Source organism: Hirundo rustica, chromosome 1, assembly GCF_015227805.2.
Source record: "Hirundo rustica isolate bHirRus1 chromosome 1, bHirRus1.pri.v3, whole genome shotgun sequence".
In the NCBI taxonomy this organism is placed as follows: domain Eukaryota; kingdom Metazoa; phylum Chordata; class Aves; order Passeriformes; family Hirundinidae; genus Hirundo; species Hirundo rustica.
In genome coordinates this window covers 43,524,201-43,546,951 of record NC_053450.1, presented here as the reverse complement: position 1 = coordinate 43,546,951, position 22,751 = coordinate 43,524,201, and the positions used below count along the sequence as shown (strand labels likewise).

General features: G+C 36.8%; 1 protein-coding gene across 8 annotated transcripts in view; it reads right to left on the bottom strand.

Moving 5' to 3' along the window:
• NOL4 (nucleolar protein 4) overlaps positions 1 to 22,751 on the bottom strand; it is a 190,692-nt gene that overhangs the window by 41,906 nt on the left and 126,035 nt on the right. For 6 of the 8 annotated variants that reach the window (XM_040081638.2, XM_040081648.2, XM_040081612.2 and 3 more), the window contains 2 exons: positions 7,325 to 7,504; positions 6,392 to 6,583 (listed from right to left, as the gene is read on the bottom strand). In XM_040081638.2, coding sequence (XP_039937572.1) covers positions 6,392 to 6,583; positions 7,325 to 7,504 — 372 coding nt within the window. The remainder of the gene's footprint in view (positions 1 to 6,391; positions 6,584 to 7,324; positions 7,505 to 22,751) is intronic. The other 2 variants (XM_040081629.2, XM_040081674.2) reach the window with 1 other exon arrangement.

Genomic DNA, 22,751 nt, shown 5'->3' with positions numbered 1-22,751 from the left:
CACTGGATTGGATTGCCTAGAAAAGCAGTGGGAGCCTCTGAAACTCTTCAAGACCAGGTTGGGTTGGGCTTTGAGCAATCTTATCCAGTGGAAGTTGTCCCTGCCCATGGAAGAGGAGTTGCAACTAGATGAATTTTAAAGTGACTTCCCACTTCCCAAAAAATTTTGTAATTCAATGAATTCTATGAATTGCTAGTACAGAATAGTGGAATATGAACAACTAGACTAGCATTTTAATGCCTCTAGCACTACATTTCAGTTGGGTTTTATATATTTTTCTCTGTCTTGCAGTCTTGTGATAAATACCCAATTGTAACTCCTACCAGAGGATTCAATGAAATAGCTATAAATATTTTCTCTAAATGGCTTTTTGAAACATCTAATGATGTTCAAATCACTTTTTTTTTTTTAAGTTTTAGGCTTTGAAATACATTGAATTGAAACATTGAACCTTGATTATGATGGCACCTTAATAAATCCAGATATATCTTAACATATCCATATTCCTGTCTAAAAGTATAGCAAATTACTCTTTCCAATCTACCACCATGCTGCTGTTGTTGCTGCTATGCCTCCATATGGGACCATGTCTGGCTCTGCCTCTTTGAACAATTTCAGCAGGGCTAGTGGAAAATTACTTAAATTACTTATGTGAACAACAGCAAGAATATCCATCTGACTTTATTCACATAAAAATGAAGTATTTTGTCTAAAGTAGTCATCCAGGCTTCTTTTTTGTTTCATTGTTCACTTATGAGACAGCTGCGGATGAACCTCTTCAGACTGGTTCATCTAAGTGCTTCACTGACTGCTGAGGGAGCCAAAGTCACCTAATTTTTCTAACAAACCTAGGCACAATTATCTCTATCCAAGATTTATCTGCTATTTTGCAGTGACAGAGAACTCCAGGAATCATCCTGCTGACCTAACTCCTTCAGAGTCAGGTGGGGATTGTATTGAACACTGATAGCACTTTACTAGCAAAACTCCAGAGGACTTAGGAAAACTGAGTATGATTTAGTATTATTTACTGTTTTCCCTAAATAATATACTGAAATGTCTTCTTATCCTTAAACTCTTGGCACAGGTCAGTTAATCAAGTAACATTGCAACAAGAGCTCTCAATCTAAGTCAGAATCACAGTATCAAAACCCACTGAAATATTTACTTTTTTTTTTTTTTTTTTAAATTTCAAGATTACAGGTAAACAGAATGAACACTCTTTAACCTATTCTTTGTTTCTTCAATAGAAAGGGGTTTTTGTTCTAATCAGAACTTCTTGCCATTTCAGAGGGGATTACTTTTATTCTAAAATCAACAAAAAATTGAAACAAATGAAAAAATCACATTCCTATATTTTCCTCTCTCACAGGATGTAGAAAACTCAGTCCTGTCAGGCTGGTAAGTATTTTTGACTTTTAGTTTTAATTCTTTTTCCAAATACCATGTCTTTTTTAAAGCTAACTTCTTTTTATTTTGCAAGGTTAGTAGAAGAAGTGTTACTTCTTCCACTGCTCACTTTTCCAAAATTGCCTATACTTTAAAAAGTCATTGAAGAACAAAAATCTATCTGAGGAAGATTTATGAGGAAGTTCTTAAAGATCACAAAAGTATCCACTTAAGTATTCTGTGGTGGAAAAAAAAAAAAAGAACAACACATCTAAGAGCCTTAGAAAAACTATTTCTCAAATATTTTTTCAAGATTATATGATATCTAATGGTAAAAGTCCAAGTGTATCAGAGAATAGCTTCGGCCTTTTTCAACCAAGTTGCCCATTAGACTTAAATAAATTAATCGCTATCAAACAAGAGTGAGATGCTTACAAATGGAAGTGCCCAACTGACAGAATGTGGAGTATAACACAAAGTAATAACTCTATTAGTATTTGAAGATCTTCATGTAACTGTTCTTGTTATAATTTTCTTAATGCTTCCCAGCTTGTTAATCAATTAGATATGCATCCCTGAATCTACAGATCCACATTTTCCTGAAAATGCTTACGACCTTTCCAGACATAAAAGCCTGGAGGATTGAAAACCCATGTGACTCAAGGGCAGCTTGACTTTTCAGCACTAAATTCAGTAAATATTGAAAGAGTCCTCTTTCTAAAACTTAAAAGCAGAACCTAAACACCTACCCCAAGTAAGCTTAATGAGGCAGATTTCAGAAAACATCCCCCTTCCAGAAACCAGTCCACATCAAAGTTGCTCAGTCTCAATACAAATGCATGATAAGCCACTAGACATATTTAAAACACCTTGATTAACATGAGCACAGTCACAAATTGTTAAAACACCTCCCTCAGCCAACAGGCACAGCCAAGTGACAGTGGCAGTGAAAGACACAGAGCTTAGTTATTTGTTCTCGAGGCTGGCAGTAGGACAGGAGGAGCTGACATGAACAGCACTGGGACCTAAATCAGGGGCTGTCTTTAGGCACAGTGTGACTCCTCCTACACATACAAACTTGTCTTTGGACAATGAAAAGCATTTATGACTAGCCTTTTCTCTCCAACAGAGAACACTTCTTTGATACTATTGTCTTGTATTACAGAAGTACTTTGAAGGAGGGTTTCCTTTTGCTTAAAAAAGGAAGAATCTCTTTGTGAATAAGAGTTTAAAGTCTTACTTTTGCATTGGGATGCTCACCAAAAAAAAATGGTACATCTGTGAAAAAGATAGTGTAAGCTGCAATTTGAAATTGAATGCAGTGAGACTGATCATAGGAGATCATGAAGATGGGAGGAAGCAGAGAGTAGTAAGAAAATGTAACTATTAAGACAATTCAACCTCATTCAATTATTTCTAGCATCTAAAGTTTTTCTGGGCTATAACTAAATAAATGCATGTTACATATCTCCAGCAACCGTCTATTAATTCTTTTTAATAGGCAGTTCTCTATCACAGAGGCTGGGACAAGTCTACACAAAGGATTTGAAAAACATTAATGAAGTAGACTATCTTTCAGGGAGAAAATTCCTCTTGCATAGCCTACAGAGGTCAAAAAACACCTAATCTATGTACACAAATTCCCTGTATCTGATATCAGTCTTTGAGAATGAGGAAGAATTTTTTTTCTTTTGTTTATGGGCTAATGAAGAGAAAAAGAAATAATTTCTTTAAGAATACAAAAACCTCCTAAGTTCTCAAAGCAACACAATACAGCACAATGCAGGCAGAAGCACAACCTAGAAAGCCCATCCAAAAGCAAGTGATTTCAGTATTTGACAGATTTCCTTCCCAATGAAAGATTCATAGCAAGATCATAGAATTTAGTAAGAGAACATCCTCAGCAATCCAATAGCAAGAGACAATAGGAGTTGAAAAACAATCTTTCAATTCATGAGGAAAGCTGAGTGCCTTATTGAGGTATATACTTGTGTGAGAATGAAAACTGCACAACTACAAGCTGCACAGTCAAATGGGCAGAGCATTTCCAATGAGAAAGGGAGCTTCTCAAAGATATATTTGTAACAAGAAGCTGTTTAAGCTGCTTCAGCGTCCACAGACAACTATCTGTCACAAGTAGAAGCAGAATAACTATAAATAATCTCTCAAACATAATAATATTAAGAATCATGTTAATTAACAATATGAACACTCATGAGACTGAGCTTCTTTTATTGCCTCAAAGCTAGAACTGGCCTGTTTTGCAGTAAGAACTGTCATTGGGATTACAGATGGCAAATAACTGACAGAATCAGGCTCCAGGCATGCTTTTTCATCTTTACCATGCAGTTTTATACTAATTTAACACAGTGTTTACATTTTCTCTTCACTTTACAGTATGACCCTGCAGATAGCTGCACGGTTCCACACACAGTCTGAACTGTCATATGTCATAAAAGAGAATATTCTCTTCTTCTCATACAACTAGATACCCCAAATGTAGCATTTTGAATCTGAACAAAATAAAAAAAACTTGTATTTAACATGTATATAGTGAAAGACATCTCCTGTGGAGGTTATTATCTGACATCCTGTTTAATATAACAATGGTACAGGTACTGCTGCAGAGAAGATCATTATTCTGGTTTGCTGTATTTGAGGGTAGCCCCTTATTCAAAACAACAGCATAATGCCCCTTCATGATTGTTGTGAACAAATGTTATTAACCAGAAAAGGTGATTCTTCTCCATTACCAAAATGGTAAGTACATTTAAAACAATCAAGTAGACAAATGCCTCTGTCCATGGTAGCACTTAAAAAAATGCCTATAACCAAGAGATGGTGATACAGTAACTTAGAAATCAAAAAATTAAAACCCCAAAGGGAATCACATTAAATTTCAGAATAATTCAAGACATACAGATAAAATGCTACTTATTCTCCTAGGAAGTCGATGGAATCTCCTCCAGAGACTTTGGATAGTCTTTGGCTTCTATTTCTACCAGCAAACAGGGACACAGGATGGATATCCCTTCAGGCCCAAGAGGGCTGCAGTTTTTGGCATGAGTTTCAGTGCCTTGTCACTTCCATTATGGGCAAAAAGTCAATGTTTTAGGGGGTGATTTGTTTGTTTAAAAAGAAATAAAGCCCATAATAAATTGTCATGAAACATTATAAAACCAGGAAATATTTCTGAACCATAAAGATTGCCTATCTGGATCATATTCCTGGTAATCTCTGCTCTTTTTCCCCTCCCAGGAATAAATTTGATCCCACAACCTTTATTCATATGAAAGTAACATTTGCAAATGTGTGCTGACGTAAAGCCAACCCAGCTCTTATGGGTCAGACTGTAGCCCCTTGTTCATATTGCAAAACCGTGCACAAGTCTTTCAGGTGACAAAAATGAGCCAGCAGCCACATAACTGCTCATCAGCATGAATAATGATTGTATTAAGACCATAAATTGGAACAGTGAGGAGACTTGCTAGCATTGCCTAATTTTGTAAGCATTTTCAATTGAAAGTATAGCAAAATAAAATATTTGGCTTCATGAAAGCTGAAATTGATGAATTATTGTCAAAGTAGATGCAATTTAATCCTATTTAGTATATTGTCAGAAATATTTATTTTCTATTTGTCCATTTTTTTTTGTTTTGGAGGGCTAAACAATCTGTCATGTACACCACCAGTCAATCTTTGGCACTTCTGTCTGTACAGATGTCCTTTATTCTACCTGTCTTTCTTCATCTGAGCTTCCATTGTTCAGAAACAGTGTTATCTCAATGTTTCAAATAATAAAACCAAGCAGTTGATTAGAGTGCCAAACACACACAAAAATTTTGTTTCTGTCTTCGCTTTTCGTGTTATCAAATAATGGTCTTATCCTACAAATAAGCCTGATATTTTGTTCTTAAAACTGCTAGCTACCATCTAAAGCAACATATGGTACTAATAAATATTCTGCAAAAACTGCAGGAAAGTGAAAGACAGAGAGAAAGAGAAAAGCAGTAAAATGCAACCATCTCAAATAATTTTTTAATGTAATCAATGGGTTTGCAGATGATTCATTAAAAAAAATAGTATGTTTAATCACTAAATGATATCTATTTGTAACAATGAGGTGTTTTTGTTGTCATCTAAAGGCCAGAGAGATAGCTAAGACATTAAACCCAAGGTGTGTAACTATCTAATTTCTTCTGACTTTCCTCCATTTTGGAAATAGGTTTTCTAGAGATAATGAAGCTGCCAATTAGGGAGAAGATTTTTTACCCATTGTTGTGCTACTGTGTAATATTAAAATAACGATGTCTGAAAACACTGTCAGTTGTATACCATGATAATCTTCATGAGTTTGGTTCCATTATAACTACTAAATTATTGGGATGCTCAAATTGTCAGTTTGATGTCTGTGTTTTACAACCGTTAAACATGTTTTGCACACCTATATATCGACTGAAAGATTTCAAAGGAGTAATTTTCACTGATAAGTAATTGGCTAAGGCATACAAGAAAACACCCAAAGCCAAAGCCATTTCCACTATGATGTTACTACACTGGGCATTTTCTTCAGTATAGCTTTTCTCTAGCAGGATCAATTTTACAGAGCTTACTGGAATCCAGCTAGCATAGGCATTTTAGAGAAAAGTCCATCTTACAGCATGATTTTTCCAGGCAAAAATCTGTAACTGTAACTTTAGGTAAGAAATCTGTCACTATATAGTCCATAGTTCAGTTTCCCTCCTTATGCCTTGCTTTGTTCTTCTTTTTGTATAGATCCATATTAGTTCATTTTGTGAACTCTAGTGTCTTATAGCACTTTTAAATCCAGGGGAATAAATTCAGGAAGAATGAAGAAGGGAAAAAGAAATCTCTGACCCGGTATTACCGAAAAAATAAACAAACAAAAAATAAAGACGCTAGGATGAAAACAAAATAGTGCCATGGATTTACATATGGGGTTTTGATGGAAACTAGGGCTGGGTTTTAAGTCAAAACTCACCATCTCAAAACCACTTCTTTTCATCCGCCTGCAGGACTTGAGGTAAGTACGTATGCGTTTTCTGGCACGCTCTTGATACTCAGGGAATTGTCGCCTGCATGAGTCAATGATAGCCTGGATCTTTTCTTTGGGCTGCTTAGAGATTGGGACCATTCGGTCCAAGTTTTCATCTACAAACAGCCTGACAAACATCTGTTGGCAAGAGGGAGACAGAGGAGATGGGTTTGGAGGGCAGCTCTCTTCTCTTCCTAGCTTCCTGGCTTGATTACTGATAGGAGGACACTTTTTTTTTCTATCCACTGAAGAGCTTTGTAATGGGAAGCCAGAAATATAAAGCAAACAGTTCTTTAAACGGTTATTTGGGGTGGGGGTGGGTTGGGTTTAAAAAATAGACAAGAAAAGAATAGTCTATAGGATACAGAACTTCTGAGATAAACCAGAACAGATTGTGAAAATAGGCACTACTTAAGTTTCATTATTAACAATAAGCTGTGATTGCTAATCATTTTATTGAACTGACTCACATTTTTTTCTTTGTTTGAACAATTGCTTGTGTTTTCATGCATAATTATATACATTGGGAAAGCAATAGAGAACAGCTGACCACCAGAATGGTCTCCTGACAAAACTAGCTACAGCCTCTTTCCATTCAATGGGTGAACATGCACATCCACACAGCCACACACATGCTCACACATGCACACATACAGAACAAAGCTTTGTTTTCCTCACTGGTAAAGATGGTACTCTGCCTCAAAATTCTAAATGGAACACAGTAAATCTGTCATGTGTCGGCAAGAGTTTTAATGTGCATTAAAATAATAACTGAAATAAGTCCCGCAAATTAATGTGCCTTTAATATTGTCAAACTTACCCGAAAAACAACAGCGCAAAAGGAATAGAATTAAACAAGGTGGGTGCAAGAGGGCTTACGTTAAAAGCTTTCAGTCGCTCAGCTTCTACCCCATCTGATTCATTGACCTTCTCAGGATCTTCTTGCTCGTCGTGGTCATCCTCATCCTCATCTCCTCGATTCAGAGACAGATCTTCAGCACCTCTGCCTACACTCTCGTTCTTGCCAGAGTCATAGCTTGAATAGCTATGTGCAGGGGACTGAAAATAGAGAAAAAGTATATGCTTGTAAAAATTCTCAGCAAAAACAAGGTCTTAATTATCAAAAACACTTGGTAAATATTTCAGGAATTCCATTAATTCTTTTTATACTTTATTCAACATAAGGTGCTCCTAATCTTTCCAAGAGCAAACAATACACAGCTATATTCACTTCAGTGCTTTAAAAAATGTGACCAACTGCAAATTCAGTAAATCTATTAACAAATTAATTACCTATTATGACTACAGTTAACACCAAATCTTTGCCATACAGACTTTTGTAAGTACTACCTACAGAAGTTTCTTATAAATACTACCTTCTTTGTATTAATCAAGATGTAAATAAGGGATAGGTGATTTGGACAAAGCTCCAAAGAATTAAAATTTAAACACTTCAAGGCAAAGAGGATTCAAGTAGGAAACACAGATATTCAACCAATGAATATTAAATATTATCAAGAGATGCAAAAATTTATTCAGAATTAGGAGATGATTATGTTCTAGTTTTACTTGCAAAACCCCAGAATGAATTAGAGATGTGTAGGTTTAGGTTTTGAATGTTCTCTGAGAATCATGTAGTAAAACCATTTTCTCTTTGAAGATCATTCAGAATCATTCAGAGCATTCAGAACTTTTCCCTGAGCAGAAAATCATTTTGTTGGATAAAGCAGATGGCCATCTCAATAAAGTGTATCCACTTGTAGGACCAAAAACTTTCCAATTACCAAAAGTTAATATAGTGCCTTTTCCCTTGTAATATCAAGTCCTCAGTTAACTGTTCCCACTGCATACACTTCAAACTGCAGACCATAAAAATGCATCAGTAACAGAAAGCCTTCCACAATTTAACATTCTACAACATACAAATTAAAGATCAAAGCTTTTCCCCAGATACACAAAAATATCAGAGTGTATCTCCACCAGAGCCATCAGATTCACATTTAGGTCAATCAGAGAAAAATTTTACTTCTTTATCTTAATGCTATAAAATTTCACTATTTTTCTCTCTTGCTTCAAAGCATTCTGTAGTCTGAATCATGTGCTACATGACAAATTTCACAAACACACTTTTTTTAGATGCCTCCTCCCTTTATGTCACCAAAAGTCAGGAGCACAATTCCTCAAACAAAAATCCATTTCAAATGGCATGCCTCGAACCACATTCTGAGCTTCCTAAAATTGTCTTTACTTCAGGGTATTTTGCCAGCCACAGAATGAATCTGGACAGCGAGGCAGAAGGGAAAGACAAACAAAACCATTCATTCATCAGGTATATTTTCTGCTTTATATTCTTACTTCAGTTTCTATTTTTTGTCCCTTTTCCTGTTTTCATTTCCTTCTCACTTTGGTCCTCTGTACACCATCAGTTTTAGAGTCACTCACCTTGCCTTAAGAGCACTCATATTCCAAGTCTTCCTTTTTTATAAAGTCTCCCCAGACTACATTCTCACAGTACCAATCCCCTGGAGTTACAGTTTTAATCCCTAATGCTCCTAATATCAGAAATCACAGTCTATGTCATCCCCTTCCCTGAGTCTCCTCACTCTCTAGACCACTCTTCATTCCCTAGACCCTTAGAGCAGATGTAGGAAGGGTGAGAAAACATCAGAACAAAACAGAAGAGCAAGCCTCTGGATAAAAACAGCTTCAACAAGTACCAAGCTGAGCACCACTTCTTCTGGGGCAAGAAACTAGCCAGGGCTCAAGACGGCAGATGCAAGATGGCATGGGAAGATAAGGCTTGCGAGAGCAGCAAAAACAAAACTCCAGTTCTTGATACACTGATAGCTTGTCTTGTGAAGTTGGTTAGCTTCTACATTGCTGCCCAGTCAGATAAGTTCAGGTTCCATCTTAAAGGAGGTGATGGCTGTATCTCATCAGTGTCTGGCATATGTAAGCAAAAGTGTTTAACCTGGCCAATGGCTACCAGAAGGCCAACAGCTGCAGCCTGGTCGCCTGTTACAAAGGAAGGAGTGATTTCCCTTAAACCTGAAGAGATTATCAGATCATTTTTTAAAAAGAAAGTTACAATTAATTAATTGCTACTTTTGTACAGTGCCATGCAGTAGATTTGACCTATGCTACAAGACTTGTTCTTCTGTAGTTCTTTGTTTCACTCACCACTACAGCTATACAGCATGCATAAGGCTTTGAGATAATCAAAAAACCATTTCATGTACCAGGCACCACATAAAGCATAGAAGCTGCTGCTCTAAAGAAACCTACTGACTGAAATCCTTGTTTTGCAGACACTTGATCTCTCATGTGTCATTTCATCAGACCAAATCCAATTAGACTACTCCTGTGCACAAAGTTAAACAGATGCAAAACTGATTTCAGTATGTACATATGTTTCGGCTGGATGCCAAGATCATAAATTATGCACCAGGGTTGAGATTTCCTTTTGTGAAGGAAACAAATTCAGGCCAAAATGGCTTAAGTATGTCTCTCAAAAATGCAACAGTCAGGGTGGTTTTTTTGGTTTCTGGTTTTGTTTGTTTTTTAAAGAAAGCATTGCATAGAGAGCCTTGTCCAACATCTTCTCTAAAGTTTTTACTTAAACAACAACTTTAGCATCTTAAATTAACTGTGGGGAAGAATAGTTTGAGAAAGCTGCATGGCAGTAATCCATATTTATTCACTGTGAATTTGAAGACTGTGTACGGTACCAGGAAAAATAAGTGTTTTTCTCCTAGCTATTTCATTAGCAAACTGAGGAAGAAAAAAAGCTCACTTTGAGTTTGCAAAAGGTCAGTTAAAAACAAAATTTCTACCTTTCTGTATTTCTACACAGACGAATATTGATTCAGAGAGGGAAGAGACATCTCTCACTTGTGTTGACTCTGTAGTTGTGCAAAAGGCAATAAGGATTTCCTTTTGCTACTCTATTTAGCAGCTGCAGTGCTAAACAAGGGATGGGAGAGCAGAGGACAACTTTTACTTTGTACACAATACCCAATTTTAGGTCTTGCACTGTCCTTTCAAAAGGCTGCTCCCACTTTTGATAGACAGGAATATGCTCATTCTGTTTCCTGAACAGACCCTGACACATACATTTTATGGTCCTGCAGTACACTAGACTGAAGAATTGAACTGGTTAAAATGTTTTGGCTTTACTTGTTTGTGGATTTCATTTTTTCTAATATTTGCCATTTCTGCTTAATACAAGAAACAGTTCTTGGCTCCAGCTCGCCACCTGAAAGCAAAAACCTTTGTGCTGTCAGGAAAATATGAGCATGGAGGGGAGCATACAAATCTCTGTTAATAGCAATGAAAGATTAAATCTTGGTGGAATGGAAGCATTAGTTTCAGAGGAAGATGTTTCAGAGGTGAATGTTTTGTGCTTAAAAACTCAGGGCTGGATAAAAAAAGTGACAGCAGTGAGAAATTACTCATTGAGAACAAATGAGGCCAAGATTATTTTCTTCCCTAAACATCTAGATGATTATTGACCTGTCTTAAAAATACTGAGATGCTGATATTTATAATCTGACCACTTTGTCCTTGCCCTTTTGTGAAGGTTCTGAGCTCATTATCTTAATCTCTTCCTTGGAGTAAGAAGTACTAGGCAGTACTGCTTTATTAAAATGAGGGTAAAGGTTCATGTCTAAGATCCTGTTTTTAGGAGGTTGTGACATGAAATATCAACCTCTTTCTAAAACATTACAAGTCAGCAACAACATTCACACAAAGTCAAATCCTACAATAGAAGACCTGGGACAACATCACAATGTAATCTACTTTGTCTTGCTGCCCCAGAAAAGGAACAGATGGTCAATCCTGACCACTGTTTTTCTAGTTTTTATCTTAAGGCTTCCAGTGACAGAGATGCCATGCATCTCCCACACAACCTGCACCACCAATGTTTCACTCTCTGCAGAACTATTAAAACATTTTTAAGACCAACCTCTTACTTTCATAAATGTACTAAGCCTATTTCATTTTCATGTATCTACCATGGATTGAAATGGAAAAAAGGTGTGGTTTTGGCAGGAGAGCATTCTCTTCCCTCTTTATGAGACTCTTTCCAACAACTGAGGACTGTTGTCCGCTCCCCTCAATCTTCTCTTCCTAATAAATTAATTTATGCTGTGAAACCAATGTTTTCCTGATTCTTAATCATTCTTACTGGTCTGCTCTGGATGTTTTCCATCTGATTTGAAACCTTCTCAAAGAGCAACTCTCAAAACTCCAAAAGGTATTCCACTTGCCGCCTTTCTATGAAAAAAAAAAAAAATCTCTATTGTTTGATCAATTTCTAGCATGCTTACAGCAGAAAAACCTTATCCATTAATTTGTAGGAGAATACCCCAAGATGCAAAAGACAGCAGTGCAGAAACCCCACAATTACTAACAAAAATCATGCTGTTCTTTTATGAGGACTAAAGTAGAAGCAATTCATAACATTTAAAAATATAAAGTCTATCACAGTGCTTCAGAGCCTGCTGGGGTCCAACACTGGTGTACGGCCATTGGACAGGGTTTGGAGGATGATGCCACATGAACTCCTTGCAGGAAGCTTGTCCCAGCAGAGACTCTTGTCCCAGTGAGTGTACAAAGATGGCACTTATTTACCCAATCAAAAGTTGTTTAGTGAGAGAAAGCTAGTTACTGAGGGTAACTATTTGTAATGACCAAAAACTGGAAAAATCATGTCTTTGCTACTTTAAAAATGCCGATACAGAACAAAAGACCCCACTTTTTCAGGGAAAGATGCCTCTGATGGAAGTGTGGCAATTCTTGGTTTTTTAGCAAAGCTTAATTTTTTCTCATTTACATTACATTTTACATTTACATTTAGTTAGAGAGTTTTACATCTATTTGAGTAGTGTGTAATTATTTCAGTTGCTACATTAGACACTCATAAACTCCAGAATTCCTGTGAGCAACAGAGACTTGCACATTTGAAGAGCTGGCAAGACAGCAGCATAGGTTCCCATCCTGCATGGAAAGGAAAGGGGTTAGGAGGCAGGCAGAGATGAAAGCACTCTACAGGCTATAGATGACTCTCCTCTAGAAATCTGCCTCCACATCTTTAAAAGTTACTAAATCTTTTTAATGGACACATAAACCCACATTCTAAAGCTGATAGAATTCTGCTTGTCCACGGTTGTACATCCAGCCCTTTCTTCTTTTTCCTACATTTCAGTATTTAACTCTCTGTTGCTGAATACATGGAAGTCTACAATTTCAGAGTTTACTCCTGCAAATTATGTGCAATTTTCTGTATATTTTCCCATGTGCTACTGTGTATATATCTTTTTATAGAAACTACTTCTATGACACAGAAAAGGATTAAAATATTCTGATGACAACAAGTTTGATTGTTTGAAGATCCTTTTATCCAAAATTATCAATTAAATTAGAACTTTATTTTAATTTTTTTTCACATTTACATTTTTAACTTTCTCTACATATGACAAAGTTTTAGAAAAATGTGTAAAAACTAGCTTTTGGTAAACTGGTATGAGTGAGAAGCATGCCTTTTATTTGACATATAAAAAAAAAATTATAAATTAAGATTGAAAGGTTAAAGGAAAATTCATGCCCTATATCTTCCCCTTAAAAATAGAATTGAAATTTATATTGCATTGTTAGAGTTCCACTTCACTCCTCTGCAAACTGAGTTCTCCATATAGCAGGGAACTTGCCTACAGGTGGTAGTTGTGTTTGGCTTTGGCTTCATTTTTTCATAAAACCTATAACACATGTAATATAGATAACACATTGGAAAACATAAAACAATTTTGACATATGCATGCCCTTTTGTTATTGAAATACTTGAAACCAGAAATAAAAAAAACCCTATTTTTTTCTATTCAATTCAAATAGAAAGCAGGAGGCATAACTGAATTCTCAGGTTCAGCTATTATCCTAAGGAATTTGGTATCAGGTTTCATAGATAGAAGTCCAACACTCCATTATTTTGCATTAATAAGTCATTTTCTTTCCAAAACCTCTCTTAAAGACTATGCTTTTCTATCTTCCACACTTTACTGTTATTATCCTTTTTCATGGCCCCTTTAAACCTTCATATCATCACATGTGGAATTTGCTGTCCATCTCTTCTCATTACAAAGAAGACTCTGAATTCCCAAATACAATTCCAGCATCTCACCATTTATTTCAAGATCTAATTAACCTCATATTTATAAAGTCCTCACAGATTTGTTCTTCTTAACCATATCTTTGCATCTGACTACGACCAGTTTGCTCCCCTTGTTACACCACAATTGGCCTTTCCAGCTCCTTTATAAAATTTCATCCTTGATAATGGGAAGGCATCATTGTGTGCAATTCTGCTATTTGGAGCATGAGGACAAAAGCATTTTTACAGGAATAGTGGAGAGCTGAAAACTAGAGTTTTATAGGTTTGACTCTTAAAAAGTGTTATCTAACATGTTAAGTGTTAAGTTGCAAAAAACTCTTTTCCACAAAACTTGTATGACACTGAAATATTAAAAGATTTTTTTTGTTCTGTGTTAAGCACATGACTTCCAGAAACAAATTGTTCAGTTATTTACAACAGGAACTAAGAAATAAAAAGTTATTGCTCCTGAATTATCTTTGGCATGGTCTTCTCTCCAGAGTCATGGTTTTAGCAGTAGTCCCTGCAAGAACACTGACTGATTCTAAGACTATCTGCTCATTCTTTCTCAGTAATTTTCTAATCTATACCATATTATGTTTGCCTATAATATTCCTTTCACAGAAGCACATTTATTAGCCATAAGGAAGCTATAAATTACCCAGACACTTTCATTCCAGTGGGTTTATCTGGATAACTAGAAGTTTGGATAATTGAAAGATAAGAAATAATTGAAAGACACCCCCCCAAACACATATCTTCTTGTGCTATTTTCTCCTTTTAGCTAAAATACAGTCCATCCTAAGTCTGTCCCAACTGGTATTGAGCAACATCAAAATACATCACTTTACCCTAATAGAAATAACCTCAAAAATTAGGTAGAGAGTAAAAACAGAGAGGCAACTGAGAATTCTCAGTCAAATAAAAGAATATTTATACGCTAGAGTTTAAAGAGCTTCTTTCTAAGTTTTCTGCAATCAATCTCTTATTACCTGATTGGGCATCTTCAGGAAAGCTCCTGCTCCTTCCTCAGCCACTCTACAGAAGCAGAATTCTTGGGGAATCAGAGTAAGTATCTCCAAATCTCCCTAGTACACCAGTATTGAGAGAACCAGAGCAGAGCTCTATCTAATGGAGTAGGAGACTTGCCTACTTCTTAGCCACTAAATAGCTTTTATTTCACAAAGGGATTTTATTAATGAACTTCTAGAACTTCTGTCACTGATATAGGAAGAGAGACTTTTTTCAACCAAAAACTAAAAGAATTTAGTTATATAACCGCCAATAACTAGTCATATTGCAAAATGTGTCTGCTGTGTCTTTGGAAAAAATACAATGTCCTTTGTGGGCGTTGAAAAGTCAAATCGAAATGGTGACAGACTCAAATAAAATAATAAATTATTTTTGGCAACACGCACTTCTATTTTGAAGCTCTAAAAGGATCTGACAGAGTTTCTGAGAATTTGAGAAACACAGGTTGCTGCATAGGAAGGCTCCATCACAGATTTCTGGATTTCTGCAAACTGTGTGCCAAAAGAGTATTTAAATATTTTCTGTAGTACACCCAAAATCAAACCAGAAGATCTGAATTAATTTATACTCTTTTAAGATCTTACATTGCAAAATAAGAAAAAAAGAAACCCAAACAACCAATCTTACTTTATTATCAAAGTTAGGAACACTTCATCAGTGAGTTTCTAAGGACAATAATAGCTTTGCAGGTAGTATCATAGCTCAGTAGTGAAGCCAAGAGCCTGAGGGAGCCCTACATAGTTCTGCTTTTGGCAAAATCCAGCAACCTAAAACTTCTATTGGGAAACTATAATTTCCAATTTTTGTTGAAATTTTGGCCTTTTGCCAAAACCCTTACATTTTCCATCCAGATTCCACACTTTTCCATTTGTCAGGTTTTGCGGGTTTTTATTTTCTTTTTTAAATGAAACAGCAGCAGTTTATATGAGGATTACTGAACATTTTTCTTACAGATTATATTTCAGTTACTACTGAGGTACACATTACTGGCAGGTAATGAGCATTTTTGATGAGCAATTCTTTGGTTAATTGTTAGACAACTGTCTGGTAAGAGCTAGAAAATATTTTGCAAAAACACTGGACTATTAATTTCTTCTCATTCTATTGAAATTGAGAGTGAAACCTCTAATGCAGGCAACACATTCAGGAAGTAACTAAAATAGACCTGAATATCACAATGACAATTGCAATGTAGGTCCCAAGACTCATACTCCTCTCTTTGCAGCCTGTCATTATCTAACTGACAGAGGTTTAAGACACGAACACATCAACAAGGATAAAACTAGCAGGCTCTAACTCTCCAGCAAGGAAACAGCAAAATCCCTGACAAAACCCAGTCTATCCATTAAAGATCCCACTTACTGACCAAGAGTGCTACCCCAACTGTTTGAAAAATATCTCAAACTGCTACCAGCTTTCAAAACAGAAATAGTTACTGAACACTGCAATGGCCTCTGAAGTCTGACTTAGGTAAGAAGTCAATGTCAGCAAAACCAGAAGTAAGATACAGGAGTGATATAATTTCTTGAGCAGTAGTGTAAATGTGCTTACTGTTTTATTTCTATGATTTCAATTTCTTATGGGTATCTGTATGTAGGGAAATAATGTTGTCATAAGTACAGAAGAGCAGGGTTTCTTGTCAACGCAGCATCACTGGATGCTCTGTTTTCATCCTGAGCATATTACTGCTGGAAAACCCAAGAATCCCTTTCCTCATTTTAGGTGAGGAATAAAACCAGAGAATATAAAGCACATGCAATTCACTGGTTTAGTCATAGGCCACTTGTCAGACATCTAAATTACCCAGAAAACTGCCATAATCTTTTGTTTTTCCTTCTGTTTCCTTCATGTTCGTGCCCTTTGTTCAGTTTCAGGCATTTTTTTCCATGCTGCTTTTCCTTAAATCTTTTCATTCTTTATCTTTGAACTCATTATGCCTTTAGTTCTTTTTTGCTTCATTCTCTTCTTGATTTCTTCTCTTGTCTTTGATACTATCCCCTTCATTTCTTCCTCTTTAAATTTCTCTGTTTCCTCTTGCCACAAATTTAACCTGTGACATCAAAAGAGTTTGATAACCTGTTTTCTTCTTCAGTCCCAAAAGGACATAGACCTGTTGGAGCGAGTCCAGGAGAGGGACACGAAGTTGATCACAGGGATGGAGCACCTCTCATATGGGGAAAGACTGAGAAAATTGAGATTTTCAGCCTGGAAAAGAGGCGGCTTTTGGGTGACCCAGTTACAGCCTTCCAGTACCTTAAGGGAGCCTACAAGAAAGATTGAGAGAGACTATTTACAAGAGCACATAGTGACAGGACAAGGGGGAATGGCTTCACACTGAAAGAAAGTAGGTTTAGATTAGGTATTAGGAAAAAATTCTGTGAGGGTGGTGAGGCACAGGAAAATGTTCCCCAGAGAAGCTGTGGATGCCCCATCCCTGGAAGTGTTCAAGGCCAGGACAGTGGAGTTCTGAGCGGTCAAGTGAAAGGTGTTCAGGTCCACAACAGGGGCGTTGAAAGTAGATGACCTTCAAGGTTCCTTCCAAGACAAATTATTCCATGATTCAACAAAACATAAGGCTATCTCCTCAAGTCCCAAAGCACAAATCTACACTTGGAAACTATGTGTTTATTTATAAACAACACCCCTTAAATCTATGACTACAGGTGAAGTCTTGCTAAGAGAACTGTGACCACCACTGTAGACTTCGTACCTGCCCCTTTAATTTACTGTTTTCTTTTTCTTCCTCATACTCCTTAACATGGCAATTTTCTACTCCCTTAAATCACCAAAATGTTCCCAGAAAACAAACACACTTGCAAATGAAAGAGTTTGAGTTACATCAGGAATCCAGAAGAAAAGACTGATTTTTGGTTCTTGACACTCACTTTGTTTCCCCTGTCCCTATTGTATCCTAGGAAAGCTAGAGATGGAAGAGGCTTCCAGGTTATACAAAGTTTCAAAAGACACTTCCAGAGACTGACAGCAGAGGCAGATGCAGAAATAATAATACATCACTGCAGAGTTTGTGTGCTGTAAGAACAGCAGACAACGAGAGGAGCACATGTTTTCACTAGGTAAAGAGAAAGAAAGCAACGAAGATGAAGGGTGCCTCTGTCCCATCCTTGCCAAGACTCTGGCAAAAGAATGCTATTTGACGTCCAGGAATTCAGCAGCTCCCAATAATGTCTGCCTAAGGCCACACAGCAGCTGCACTTACTAACCACATATGCTGAGCTGTGTGCCAGTGTTTTCTAATACAGAAGGACATGCAGCATTTTGTATCGTAACTCATACGAGAAGGAAGAACACAGTACACACTGCAAAAGCTGGAAGTAACGAGGAACTAGAAGTGATGATTGGGGTGAGGGATGAAAATGGTTTAACAATGGACCTTTCTTGGTGTGCTCTTTCTGAATTCATCTAAGTTCTTCCCTGTGCTGATTTCCTCTTCCTAATTCATTCCTACACAATGGCGTTCCACAATTTCTCACAACTTTCTCCTTTCTAGTCTTATCATGGTATAAGTGCAAATAATTGGGAAGGAGATTAGAATCAAACGATGGAAGCAGTGGAAGAGGGAACTCCAGCTCATCTGTCTCCTAATTTAGGAGAATTTTAGGCCCTCCCTACTACAGGCTGAGCTGCTCAGTCACGACAGTCCTATGCCAGAATAGGTGAGAGGAGACAGTCCCATTACTCTTTCTCTTCTGACCAATCATTAACATCTTCAGACGCACAGTTTAAAGGGAAAAAAAAACCCAAAAAAACAAACAAACAAACAACAACAAACAGAAAAAAAAAACAACAAAAACAAACAAACAAACAAACAAACAAAAAAAACCAGTAACAGTAACATACTGAGAGACAGACAAACTCAGGAACAAAAGCAAACCCTGGGTAGTGTAGTGTAGAGAAGTGTAGTGTACTATTTGAGAATGCTTGTTCTTGCTTTTTCTTTCAGCCTTTTACCTCTATCTGCTTATAGCAGCAATGTTTAGCAAGCTTTGAAAAATTCACTGGAGGTAAATCAGCCGGATTGTCCCAGTAAGTAGCCCTGAGAGACAGAAGTTAATGGCCCTAATTATTGCTTAAGGACCAGGTGGGAAGATTTAGAACTTGAGACCAATCAGGAAGGCCAGATGAAGACAGGGTTCCTGAACCAGGGGGGAGGCCTGTTCCTAGTCTGCAATAGTCTGATTAAGAGAGGAGCAGCTGAGATGTCTGTAGCTGAAACTGATGGAACAGATTACTGATTAGTTCCCTACTTATCTACCACAAATACATCTTAAAGAAATGCATCTCGTAAATCAAGTAAATCTTGTAAGGAATGCATCTAATTTGACCCTCCCTATTTAGGGAAGAATAAATAAAATATTTCTCATAAGAGTAAGCCAGAGGCATTGCTTGAGGTTATCACAGGACAGCAATCATGAGAATGTTGCAGGAGAATGCCTCATAAAGGCAGTTTCTACCTATTATTTCTTCAGTTCAATGTATCCTTAGGTCTGATACAAAAAGAATGGGAAGAGACAGAAACAACAGAAGAATATTTCTATTCTAAATCTATGCTGACTGTGCTTCTGTTAAAGACATGGTCTGACTTTCTGGGGGTGGGGAATGGAGGACAATATTATGAAAAGCATTAAACCTGACTCCCAGAGGAGAGCTGCTCAACAATTTCTGCTCAAACTACTCAGGCAGCCAATTCTAGCAAACAACAGAGTTGTGTTGAAGAGCAAATGCTCTTCCCTAGAAGTCAGACAGGTCATGGTAGCCCCCTAAATCCGTACCAATATCATTAAATATCTCTGTTGGGTGATAGCTTTCCTGGTACCACCCTGAAGAAACCAGAAACTGTTCTTGTATGCCATAATTTTACCTGCCCAAGACAGTACAGGACTTTCCCACTTATACAATCATTATTATATATTTGATACAAAAGTGAGGTGCTTTGGTTGGTCTGGTCATAAATGAGCCCTGAGATTTCATATGCTGCCTGTTAAACTCTCAGGCTTGTGAGAAGAGAATCAGCCAGTTCCCCCCAGGATAGTATGGCATACTGTAAGCTCCCAAAACAGCTGCTGTTTAGAAAGGAAATTGCACTTAGGAACTTGATTCCATGCCCCAGTAGTCTCTGTGATTTCTTGTAGCTGAATAAACTTCGTTTACTGCAAAATGGTTCTGTCACTTGGTACTTGGAGCTCAGTTAGAGGGAGCTATACAACCATCAAGCAGCACTGAAATTTCCAAGATGATCTAATAGACTTGGTCTGTAAAGGCTCAAATTCATTTACGATAAACAATACTTACCTTCTACTAGGAAAGATATTTTGAATTGTGAATACTGGGACCACTTAGTTACATGCATTTACTTTAGCTAACTGTATCACCGCCCTGCAATGGAGAATTCCCCTAGCAGAGTATAAAGCTGAGTATAAAATGCTATTTGGCAAAACTCCACCTTCGCCAAGGACCACATTCAATCCACCTTCTCATAGAAGAAGAATTCTGTGAGGAAAACCAGCTAGAATTATGCCAGAAAAATTGAATAAATCAGAGCATACAATGCATGTTCTCATGATACCATAACTCAATACATGACTATGGAGAAATAATAGCTATAAAAACTGTTTTGTATCATTCTCCAACCCAAATTATTTGATCTTCATCCTGCCATTAAATTCAGTGGGAAAAAGGATTTGATCTTATGATAAGTCATCAGCTTATCACATGAAGAGAACTAACTGAAAACTTTAAATCTGGATCAGAATTGGACTAAAGTTTTGTAGGTTGTTGTCCCTTTTTATTTGTTTATTTTGTGTGACTACTATAGTATCCTTAGCTTCCATAGATGAAATTTAAAGAACAAAGAGGAAACCAAAATAAAATGCATTTTTAAAAATTAAAGGAACTCATCTATATATCTCTTTTTAGAAAATGGCTCCTCTCTTGTGGTGCAACTGTGTGCTCATCAGTCTCCTCTTTCACAGAGCCCTACCTGAGCTCAAGGCATGCAGTGCTGTGATCCACAGGCTCAGATCCTTCTGGAGCATGAATACAGAATGTAACTCTCACCTGCTGCATTTTTCTAAACTCAGATACAAGAGGCAAAGAATTTGAGAGACAGAAGAGTTTTCTGTGAACATCCACCATCATTATCACTGGAACTGGCATTGGTTCTGCTCTGTTGTGAGGCCAGGTCATGGAACAGAAAACTTGAGAAGGTTTTATTAATTCCTGAGCAGGAATTAATTTTAAAAACTGAAAGGTGAGGATAACTTCAGTAAAGTTCCCTTCCCTAGTGTGTACCTATATTAGGGCTCTATTGGAACACAAGGATATGTACATGTGTGGCACAGGATGCTAATAGCTTTGTTTTCCATTATTAAAAAGTAACACCACACAAGCAGTGGAAGCATTTAGAAACTAGTTTTCTCTGGCAAACATGACCTCTTCAGCTTTGTCAAGAAATTTTGTAACTCCAGTAGTAGTGTTTTTAGATGAATGTGACGACATGGGTGGAAGCCACTGAATTTTTTTATGTAGTTTATGCTTTCAACAGTGCCATAAGAAGCAAATAAAATACAGACATGACTCATGCTGGCAGTGACAGCTTACCTCTACAAGTCCTATGAAGGAGTAGCTTTAATATCTGCTCACTGATTCCTACTCAGAGATATCCAGTATATTATATTTAAACCAGTTTATCTCCAAAAAGTAGAACCAAAGAAACTTGACATCTTAAAGATGTATGTCCTAGATCCCCAAGTCTCATCAGCATGTATTCTCCATTTCACTCCACATCTCTCTCACTTTTAGAGGACAGGAGTTTGTGGCTTGTTGAGGGCTGGGAGATCACTCACTGTCCAAGTAGTATCTGCCTCTCAAAAGTCTAACACCCTCGGGAAGGCAGCAACCTAAGCCTTTCTATTTGGGCCAAATGCAGGTTTTCACAGCTCATAGCAATTCATCATTGTCAAAATTACTACCTTGTGAAATTAGTTTCAAACGTTATTCAGGGACAGAAAAACTGACAGAGCATAAAACATTCCCTTTTGAAAAAAAAAAAATCAAGACAACAAATTGCAACAAACACCTTCTCACATTGATAGAATAAACTGCACTACATCGATAGCAAAATGGTACTTTTTTTGCATAAAACTTTCCTAGTAGCCAAGATTTTAAAAAACATTTTTTACATGAGACATAAGTAAAACAGGAGCAGCCTGGCATAAAATCTCTAAATAACACTTTGCATGTAAATGTATTTTTATGGAAAGCTATATTTTGAAAAGATGTAACAAATACCTTGCAAATTATGGCTCTAGGTAGAATGAATTTCAAAGTGGTGCGTGGGAGGTATCCATGCAGAAAAGAATCCCATATTCATTAGCCACTTCCATAGCATTATGTGCTATAACTATTAATTTTCTGGATATACGTACAAGTGGCATTATTAAGAAGTTGAAAGTACTGAATAAGTTTGGGAGATTATATTTTTTATTTATTTAATATATTTTAACCTCCCAACTTGACTGAAGGCAAAAAATATAAATTGATGATTATACAAAATCTGTTAAAAGAATGAAATCATTTTCACAAAAAAACTTTTGAAAAGGTGATGTTCTTTAAAAGATTCAACTTTCCAAGTAGCTGCTTCTGTTTAATAAACCTATGAGACTAATAGGTTAACTAATATAAGAACAGAATGTCTGTACACGGACATATTTCTTTTAATGCACTGCCTTCCAAAGCCCTGTCCTAAGACATGGGTGACAAATGGACCATCCAGTAGTTTTTAATTGCTAATAAATTCTGCATTACATGCCTAATCAAAGTTCCCTATGAATTTCAGGACAATCCTAGCTGTTATTAACACTGCAAATCCCCAGGTTTATAAACTGAAATTAAAAAAAATTACTATTTACCATTCAGCTTTCAAAAGTGAGGGGAAAGATATACAACCCATCACAGGACCCAACTTTAAGCTTTCTCCTTATATTTTCCAGAGACCTTGTTTCATAGGCTTTAAATAATTGGAGCTATGGAAACTCTATCTACATGTTAACTTTGCACACCAAAAAAGGTTGGTCCTTCACTTGATCTGATTGCTGAAAACTACACTGC